Source organism: Sus scrofa, chromosome 2 (assembly GCF_054392235.1).
Source record: "Sus scrofa isolate SSC_HxYL_T2T_F1_AM1 chromosome 2, Sscrofa_HxYL_maternal_Yorkshire_Landrace_v2.0, whole genome shotgun sequence".
In the NCBI taxonomy this organism is placed as follows: Eukaryota; Metazoa; Chordata; class Mammalia; order Artiodactyla; family Suidae; genus Sus; species Sus scrofa.
In genome coordinates, this window is record NC_139384.1 from 14,552,984 (window position 1) to 14,563,903 (window position 10,920).

At 37.4% G+C, this 10,920-nt stretch overlaps 1 protein-coding gene across 1 annotated transcript; it reads left to right on the top strand.

The window, feature by feature from the left end:
* Positions 1 to 4,873: 4,873 nt before the first annotated feature.
* Positions 4,874 to 5,812, top strand: LOC146405134 (olfactory receptor 5M5-like). Its single transcript, XM_085015148.1, has one exon. The coding sequence runs from the start codon at positions 4,874 to 4,876 to the stop codon at positions 5,810 to 5,812; it is 939 nt and encodes a 312-aa protein (XP_084871274.1).
* The last annotated feature ends 5,108 nt before the right edge of the window (positions 5,813 to 10,920 follow it).

Here is a 10,920-nt window from a genome sequence, read left to right on the forward strand (position 1 = left end):
AAAGCCTGAATATTGGAGAAATTAGACACTTTTTTCCAAGGACATAGAGCTAGGTTTCAAGTTAAATTATCATTCTCTCAGATATTTCTGGGCTGGTTCTGCAAACAATTCAAATCACATGGGTTTAGATATTTAATGGGTAATTATGTTTCAGGCAATTTTCAAAATTGCTGAATTTTGTATGCGCATGTTCATTATACGTAAGTACACACATGTATATATACATACATATGCATTATATGTGCGTGTATGTATATATATATAATATATATATGTAAAGTGTATATATTGTGCATATATTCCAAGCTACAAGGATGGAGTCTGGAACTAGGTTAATAGTGTGATAGTAGAGGATGAGATAAAACGTGGTCAGAATCATTACCTGTTTTTCTCAATCATGCAATTCCAAGTCATAGCACTTTCCTAAATTTGAAATTTTTATAGGAGAAATAAATTAATAAAACGTTTTCAGCTTTTAAGAAAAGACATCTCCCAGGGAGTTCCCCGGCAGTCTAGTGGTTAGGACTCAATGCTTTCACTGCTGCTGCCCAAGTTCAATCCTTAATCTGGGAACTGAGATCCCACATCAAGGTGCTGCTGCTCACTGTGGCCAAAAAACAAAACAAAATAAACAAAGAAAACCCCAAATCAAGAAAAGGGGTCTCCCAAAACTTTTCAACTATTGTTGCAAATTTCTTGGAAGTTCTTTTCAATAGCAAGAATTCCTTTCTTTCCTCCTTCTCTCCTCCTCTTCATCCTCCTCCTCTTTCTTCTTCCTCATGTGGAAAAACTGGACTCTTAAGATAGTTAAAAGGTCAAGAAGGTAATATTTAGTTAAGGGAGGTAGTGGGAATGAAAGGGGAGAAATCATGGATGACAGAAATTTCTGGAATGTGTACACAGATGAAAGAGGGTGTGAACTATGATAAAAAGGATTAAGGCAGAGGGTTTTAAATGACATTAGGGGGAGAGATTTTGGAGAACTTCAGATTCCTCTCCATATACACCACCAAACCTACCTTAGTAGGGTGAATGGAGATTGGTGAGAGTATGAAAAAGATCATTGCAGCTGCCTAGCTGTCAACACAAAACATGCTCTTCCTCTGTATGTGACTGACGTACATGTCTCATCTCAGTGGAACATGCTGACTGGTGTAGCTCTGGAAAGGGAAGAGGGGAGCAGATTATCTCATAGCTCTGCTATGCCTGGGTGAGGTCAGTTCAGAGAAAAGGGACAGCAAATCATGCCTAAGCTGCATCCTTGAATCCAACTTCACCTGCAGCAGAGCAAGTAATATTAATACCTGCATCCTTTGTATAGGCTTTACTTGATCCAGCATCCAGAAGAAGGGTGATTCAATGGCCCTTTGGACCTCCAACAATGGTGAAGCCAGGAATATCTCAAATCTTTAAACTTTTAACAAAATGAATAATTATTCCTACTGCTATAACTTCCACCGTGACATTTATTGAATAACTACTGTGTGTCAATCTAATGTGAGTCAGGACACGTCCTTAAAAAATTTCTACTCAGAAGATTTAACTGAAGAGTATTTAATGAAAAGACAGAATACAAGCAACGATAAGAGAAATCAGTCGAGAAGCTGAAGCACTTGGAGGCTAATTGCAGAAAGGAATTTCCATCCTACTCCCAAAGCAACCAGGGCAGAGGCTACTGTCAGGAATCCAGTGAGAGCTAGAACCAGGAAGAACGTTACTCAGAAGCAGTTTTCCCTGTGATACTGGGGGAAAATACAAAAACAAATTGGGCTGCTTTTTTCTTCTTCCTACTTCTTATGTGTTCCTGGTTTCTCCCAAGGTCCAAAGTTAGATGGAAAGTAGACACCAAAGGAGCTCTATTGATGGACTCTAAGGATGAAATTCCAGGTAGAGAAAGCAAAGTAGAGGAGAAAAGGCAACAGGTCTGGGTGGGGAAGGCTGATAAAGGAAGAATCACCAGCACATTTATATTATCGCTATATCCACAATGTTCCCTTTGTGGATATAAAGATAATATTCAAAATGAAAAGAACAAGACTCAGAATCAGAAAATAATTAACTCAAATTCTAGAATTGTTAATTGATATTCCAGTGGTTTTCCACACTCCAAAACTTATTCTGTATACCGTGCACTTTTCTATCTTGCATGTGGTAAATAAGAGAACTTACTATTTCCCCCAAATCAAGTCTCAAAGTATCGACATTCATACACAAAATAAAGAGAGAATCCCACTCTTTCATCATTTCAGGAGATTTCCTTCCTTGATGACAGTGGGGAGTGGCAAAAACTCAAGTCCTCGGTGAGCCTAAGTTTTGAAACAATAAAACTACAATGGTTGCTTATAGTCTGAATGAGATTCTGCTAGAAATAATTGAACCATAGGGACTTGGTCCCTCTGCAACAAATCTGTTATAAACGCTTTGGTTTCTTTGTATCTGTGCTGTCATTGGGAGATCACTCTTCTTTCATAGGTAGGATTAAGTTTTGTTAAAACGTGCTTTGAAATCTAGAGATAATATTTTAATTAATATGAATAAAATTGTGGTCCAAAACACATTCTAGTGAATTAGCAAACGTCTTGATTTAAATTCTGCCTTTCTTATCAGAGTACAAATATTTATAACTATACAGTGAAGTAGGATCATAATGGAAAAGGAAGTAGATGAAAGGCCACCTGACAGAGCCTCAAGGTGAAGGTGATCCTTGAGGATGCAAAGCCTGTTTGCCCCATGAGCCACTTCTGTCCACCTACTAATACTTCTTTCTCAGCTTTCCTTGCTCAGTAACGTAGGACATTGTGTTCTATTTTATTAAGGAAGGTTATTGCCATAAAGTACTCTGTTAAATGATCTATTATGTTCATGGCTTGCACAGCTTCATTCCTCACAGTAAAAAAGGGTGAATGTATTAATTATTTTGACTCTTTATTAATGATTTAAAAATTAAAGACGTTAAAAGATACCCCATAACTAAAAGAACATTTACTTATTATGACAATTATAATTGTAAGAACTTAGAAAACCACAGAACGATTATGATTTCATTGATTTAAGTAATTTGTCTTGCATTTTGTCACCCTGGTTAGTAGGTCCAAAGTCCTCAAGTGCAGAATGAGATAATGTAAAGGGGTAAGAAAGCCAGAGTGACTCATTTACAAAGGCCTTACAGGAGTTCCCACTGTGGCACAGCGGAAATGAATCCAACTAGTAACCATGAGGTTGCCTGTTCAATCCCTGGCCTCACTCAGTGGGTTAAGGATCTGGCATTGCCATGAGCTGTGGTATAGGCTGAAGACACCACTCAGATCTTGCGTTGCTGTGGCTGGGGCATAGGCCAGCAGCTATAGCTCCAATTGGACCCCTAGCCTGGGAACCCCCAGGTACCGTGGGTGCAGCCCTAAAAACTGAGAGCAAAAAAGCAAAACAATAAACAAAGGCCTCACAAAGTGACCTATGTCCATCTTAGGCACTACAGCTATTAACAAGAGTCAGTGTAACATTGACATATTGACATAGCTGGTTATCTGCTATTGAAGGAAAATACAGATTTTTTTTTTTCCACGATGGTCTTCATTGTCATTTTTATACTGCACAAATGTTGCGAGATATACTCTATGATTTCTTATATACTGCCTCAGTTGTATGGGTAATGCAATTATTATTATCAATATGATATTTTACATGTTTTAAAGAACTTTAATTCAGGTTATGTTTTGCATGAATTAACTTGAGGTAGATTTACAACAAAAGTCATTAGGATTTGGGGGTATATATGTCAATCTTTTTTTAAATAATTGTCAGCTACTCAACCAGGGAGACTTTTAATACATTATTTTTCCCCTAATTAGTATCCCCCTCCTGAAAATTTAAAACTTTGAAAATGTGTAAGTATATACTTACACACATACATATTATGTATTGTTTATGTACTACATGTTTATTTTTATACAAAAACATTGATTTTTGTGTCCCGTATACCAAGTTTTGCCCCTAACAATTCTCTATATTATGTAAATCCAAGCCTCTCCTGAGCTGAGTCTAAAAATATAAGTAATATTTGGTATATGAGGGCCATTGAGATAGACAAGTGTGGTGAAAAAGTGTTTGCACTACAGGGTGAGGGACCTGCTTGAAAATGACCTTGAGTTTAGAAGGGCAGGTAGACAGACCCTGGTTCTATAAGGATCTGTGTCACATGTCAGTTCCACTTCCTTTTACTACCTTCATCTGTGAAAGCACCAGAGCTTCAATGTCCTGTGCTTCTGATACTACATCAAAAGGTATATTGAAAAACAAAGGGTCATAATTTCAAAGAACATCAATGTTTAAGGGGACCGTAAGTAAACAATTTACGATAGTGGTATTTGCAGAAAAGACAAAGCCTTTTCAAATAAGAAAAGATTTGCAGAAAAGCATTTAAAACTATGACTTCTTTTATATAAAGGAGCTCTGTGTTAATTTAGATGTTGAACACATCAATTACATGCTGACTAGGCTCTTTTTTCTTTTCTTTTTTTTCTTTCCCCCTTTTTAACGGCTGCATCAGCAGGCTATGGAAGTTCTTAGGCCGGGAACTGAGTGTGAGCTGCAGCTGCGATCTAAAATGCAGCTGCCCCAACGCCAGATCCTTTAACCCACTTCCCAGGGGCAGGATCTAACTCACATCACTGCAGCGACCTGAGCCGCTGCAGTCGGATGCTTAATCCAACAAGCCACAGTGGAGACCCCTAGGCTATTTCTTTATGCCACACGTATTTACAAGTTTGAGGACAGTATGTATCAGATGACATGTTGTAGTAGCGGGCAAAATAGCAAAAGACAAATGCATGTTTATTTCTCTTTACTTTAGACCTCATTTGACGCTAAGCAAATAATGTTAAAGAACAACCACACAGCGGTGACTGAGTTTATTCTCCTGGGACTGACAGATCGAGCCGAGTTGCAGCCTCTCCTTTTTGTGGTATTCCTCGTCATCTACCTTATCACAGTAATCGGCAATGTCAGCATGATTTTGTTAATCAGAAGTGACTCAAGACTTCACACGCCAATGTACTTCTTCCTCAGCCACCTCGCCTTTGTAGATCTCTGCTACGCCACTAACATCACTCCTCAGATGCTGGTTCATTTCTTCTCCAAGAGAAGAACCATTTCCTTTCTTGGTTGCTTCCTACAATTCCACTTTTTCATTGCACTGGTGATCACAGATTATTATTTGCTCACAGTGATGGCTTATGACCGCTACATGGCCATCTGCAAACCCTTGCTGTATGGGAGCAAAATGTCCCAAAGTGTCTGCCTGGCTCTTGTTGCTACTCCTTACATTTACGGCTTTGCCAATGGTCTAGCACAGACCATCCTGATGCTCCGCCTCTCCTTCTGTGGACCCAATGAAATCAACCACTTCTACTGTGCTGACCCACCTCTCCTAGTCCTAGCCTGCTCAGATACATATGTCAAAGAGACGGCCATGTTTGTGGTGGCTGGTTTCAACCTCACCTGTTCTCTCACCATCATCCTCATCTCCTACATTTTTATTTTCACAGCCATTCTGCGTATCCGCTCTGCCGAGGGGAGGCGCAAGGCTTTCTCCACCTGTGGGTCCCACCTGACGGCTGTCACTGTGTTTTATGGGACACTGTTCTGCATGTATCTGAGACCTCCTTCTGAGGCATCTGTAGAACAAGGGAAAATTGTAGCTGTTTTCTATATCTTTGTGAGTCCCATGGTAAACCCATTGATCTATAGCCTTCGGAACAAAGATGTTAAAGGAGCAATAAGGAGAATGTTTCAAAGGAAATTGTTTGTCAAATAGGGTAAACATTTTGGTCACAATAGTGTAACATATCTGTATTCCCCGAACAATGTGTGAGCATGTTAAATTAAAAAAATCACCTTTTGTCATTGGCTATTATTTTGTCATTTGTAATTTGCCTATGAGATTTAGATGAATGTGTCCAATCATTGGCTCATGTTGTCTCAGTCTATTTAAAAGAAATATCACATGGAAATTCAAAGATAAGACCAGAAAGCATTATGATTGCTCTATAAAATCAGTAAATGACAGGTAATTCTATCCAGAGTACTCATATGTGTACCGAGTTATAAAACAGGGAATTATCAAATGATGCTACAGCATTGACAATTTAGATTTTCAGGGCTTAATGATTCCCAAACTATTTTCCAGAAATTTGTCAACTATAACATGCATTATTTTTTTTTCTTTTATTCAAGTTATATAACAATGAAAATCCTGAGGAATCTCAGGTTATTACTCCAAGAGGGTTTTGATGAAAATGCCAAACTTCCTTTGTATTTTTTTAATTTTAATTTTTTTTCCTTTTCTTATGGCTGCTCTTGCAGCATATGGAAGTTCCCAGGCTCACGTTCAAATCAGAGCTGCAGCCGAGGCCCACATCACAGCCACAGCAACATTGGATCTAAGCCTCAGCTGTGACCTATGCCAGAGCTTGTAACAACCCCAGATCTTTCTCCCACTGAGCAAGGCCAGGGATTGAACCCAAGTCCTCATGGACACTGACAGGTTTTTAACCCACTGAGCCGCAAAGAGAACTCCTGTATTATTTTTTAAATTGTTTCTTTTTTTTTTCTCTTTTTTTAGCCATACCCACAGCATATGGAAATTCCTGCACCAAGGATGGAATCCGAGCTGCAGCTGCAACCTATGCCACAGCTGTGACAATGCTGGGTTCTTAACTCCCATGCCACAGGAGGAGCTCCTAATGGTTTCTTTTAATTTTTTTTTAATCAATATGTTTCTGTTTCTTAAAATTGATTTTGTGGTTTCAGCTTTTGTTTATTTTTGGTTATGAACTATTTCTAATATGCAGCCAAACATAGAAACTGATATAAAGACCACTAGTATAAGTGTAATTAATCATTAATGTCTTCACACAATATCGCTTTTGTTTCAGATATTTTAGAAACTCAGATATTGCACACCCCTCCATGTCATGGAACCCTTTTTGTCATTTTTGACGTCTTTTCCTGAGCCATTTAAGATGGAGAAGCCTATGTTGGTGAAAGGCTCTGAAAAGAGATGGAAGTTGAGCAGAGCAGGGCTCACTTAGGTCAGTCTACTTGATTTTGTTGTTGCTGTTGTTTTTCTTTTTTCAGATCTCCAGTACTTCTACAAATATTTTATTGTTTCATGTATAAAACCTGAGAGAAATGTTTGTGGATTTGTGTCTTTCTTTTTGTAATATTTTTCTTTAAGCATTGAGGCTATATTCTTAGACCATGTCAGGTACTGAAATAGTATTATTCCTTTTATCTTTATAGTTTCTAATCCATCTCTGGTGCTTAAAATCTAAAAGTCTTTTCTGAACTTGGTAGATCTTCAGCAGTATTTTCTTAGTTGTTTTTGGTTAGTGGGCACCTGTTATATGTATGTCTACCCTTTGTTAAATTTAGGTATAGTTGATGGACAATATTATGTAAGTTTCAGGTGGACAACATAGTGATTCACAATTTTTAAAGTTATACTCCATTTATAGTCCTTATTAAATATTGGCTACATCCTTGTGGTAGACAATATACCTTGTAGCTCATTTATTTTATTACTAGTAGTTTGTACCTGTTAATTCTCTAAACCTATCTTGTCCCTCCCCCTTCCTTCTGCCCACTGGTAACCACTAGTTTCTTCTCTATATCTGCAAATCTATTTCTCTTTTTTATAGTTTTATAGTTACTATTTTGTTTGATTTTTCAGATTCCACATATAATGATATTGTACAGTATTTGTTTTTCTTTTATCTGACTTATTTCCCTATGAACAACACACTTTTATGTTCAGGCCCTGAGTCCTTTTAATCATGGAGTTTATTTTACTGTGAATATTGATACTTAGGAACAGAAGACTTTCTAACAGTGTATTTTGTGCTTTTTACAAATTTTTCCTATGCCTTTTTACCCATTACCTACTCTGAATTAAATTGCATTTTCTAAGTTTCTTTTCTTTTTACTTCCTGTTTGATTATTACATATTTGATTTTAATAAAGTACCTTAAATTTTAATATTCATACTCAAACTCTCTGTTAATTGGTAAGTCTACTTTGCTATGAAATAATAAAAGAAATTTAGAATATTTTTAATCTGGTTATGTCCTGCTTCTAATTTATATGCTGTCATTTGTAAGTTTAGAATAAATCATTCATAATAAATTATTATTTAATCATGAATTTTAGATATTATATATTATGTGTAATTACAATTATACTTGTATTTAATATTATCCAATATCACTGTTCCTTTAACTTTAGTGAACTTGTCAGTGATTCTCTCACTGTTCTCTTTGCACCCAATCCTCGTTCATGATTTAATTTTCTTCTGAGTGATATAAACCCTTAATCAGTTCCTTCAGCGAAAGTTTTTCTGTTTTCACTTGTCTGAGATTGCTTGTCTTAACTTTCATCCTCAAAGAAGAATTTATTTGGGTATGAATGTAAACAGATAATTGTTTTCAGTACTTAAAAATATTTCATTTTCTGGCTTCATTTAGTTTGGTTATACAGATAGTTGCACTCCCAGATTATTTGTTATTTCTCTGTCTTTTTAAAAAATTTTCTGATCGTCAGTTTCAGTTTTTGTCTTTGTTGGAATTTAGTTGTATTTATCCTTCTGCATTTTCAGTGCCTCCTTGGCTGATCTCTCGAAGTCCTATCCTCTTAGTGTATGTTCTCACAACATCCTATAACTTTGTAGAACTGTCCACCACAATAATTTTAACATTACATGTATGACTGATTCATTGTTATATTATACCCAGGATTTTCAGCTTTATAAGGGCCAGGTGTATGTCTGGCTTTGCTCATTGATCAAAGTTAGCATTTTCCCGAAAACCTAAAATATAAATGGTTTTCAGTAAACATCTATTGACCTAAAAATCACCATGCCCCTTGCATTATAGCTATTTGAGTAGTGCAAGCTCTACTACCTTTCACTTTCCAACATGACTTTCACTAATTCTTGATAATCTAAAACCTGATTTTACAACTTCCATGGCTCACCCCCCCACCCATGAAACCAAAACACTTTAAGGACACAAACCATCTTTTGACTTTCTCTTACACACCTCTGCATGTATAGTATGGTGACAAATAGAAAGTTTTCTCTGAATATTTGTTAACTATATGGATGAATGGATGCATTACTGGTTGAATGAATGCTGCTGTACTCAGAGAGTCCATAGCATTGTGTGAGCTTGTCACTTTTCTTTCCTAAACAATGTGATGTCAAGAGATTATTGGTTGGCCTAATTGAATCTCAGCCTTACAATTTATTAGCTATACATATCAGACAAATTAATTAACCTCTACTGGCTTCAGTTTCTCTTCTATAAAATGAAGGTGATACCACTAAAACCCCACAGAATTTGTGAGGATTAATTCAGCTAATGCTTGTACAGTCATCAAGCTAATAATGCCTGGCACATATTAAGTATTCAATGCCTATTACCTATATCTAATTATTATTCCTATTTGTCTTCTTTCCTGTGTTTTTTAAACCAGAGAGTCTCTCATCCCATATCATCTCCCCATAGACTTTCATTTTTGAGGAATGAAGAAATGCATTCAATAAGAAGTAGAGTTATCTGAGGGAGGATAACCAAAATTTGTTGTACATTCCCTGAATTAAATGCACATTGCACACTCCTTAAATTATTCAGCAAGAATTTATTGATCAGCTATTATCTCCGGGTGTGTGCTAGCTGTGGAGATCCCAGTCTTTACTCACAAGAGTTTGTGATCTAGTGATGGCAACGGACAAGTTAGCAGATAACTAAAACAGAGCGTGTGAGCCAACCGTGGTGCAGAGTGGTAAGACAGCATGGAAGATGGAGGTCAAACCCAGTTCTGTGGAGGCAGAGAAAGGATCATTGGAGAGGACTTCAATGTGAGCCTTTTAGTCAGTGCTAGGACACACTGGAATCTGAGGAGGAGAAGGAAAGCTAATGAAATATTTAAAAAATGGTGAAGGGGTGAAGGACAAACTATGACTTTAGGTTGAGAGATGGGAGCTACCTGCAGTTGAAAAAGTCGTCAACTGGGTATGTGAAGGCAGGAATTCAAATCCTACCCTGTCTCTTTCAATCCATGAGGCACAGGGTTTACTGTTCCTTAGTGGAACCTGTGGCTCTTTAGCTGAAAGTGCAGGTTGGAGTCCCTACCTCTAAGAGTTATTTAGAGGAATCAATTAAATTGCCTACATGAAAGGTGTTTGCCAATTACCTTGTCTATGTCACATCCCTGCTCATGCCTGACCCTGTCCAAGACACTGATGTTCATCAGGAAAGACATTCATAAGAGCTCTGGATATTGGAAAGGAGAGTTTTGGTTTAAAGAAAAAGAAGGATTCCCATTTTTACCTGGTGGGTTAAGAACCCAACATAGTGTTTGTGAGGACGAAGGTTCACCTTTTGGCCTCACTCAATGGGTTAAGGATCTAGCATTGCTGCAAGCTGTGGTGTAGGTTGCAGATGCAGCTTGGATCTGGCTTTGTGGTGCCAGTGGTGTAGGCCTGCAGCTGAAGCTCTGATTAGACCTCTAGTTTGGAAACTTCCATATGCTGCAGGTGCAGCTGTAAAAAGAAAAAAAATATCAGACAATCATCAAAATTTCAGGTTGAAATGTGTGCATTCCTAGGGCAAGTAGTTATTTGAAATGATGGAGAATACAACTGAGGCATGTGATTTGCTTTCTGATCCCAAGTGTTCCAATTAATCCTGAGAATGGTTATTTCCATGTCATACTCATTTATGTTGCTCTTACATCCTTCGGAGATTTGCTTTAAAAGCAGCTTCCTACCTCCCATTTCCTACTAGAAATGCGACTAAGTTTTTCAGCTTAGAGAGGACCAATGAACTTCCTCAATCAGAGGTTGAGAAAATAGGTGCCTATTCA

What these genes read in the sequence shown, in the direction of transcription:
- LOC146405134 (XM_085015148.1), top strand. Translation starts at nt 4,874, where the DNA reads ATGTTAAAGAACAACCACACAGCGGTGACTGAGTTTATTCTCCTGGGA.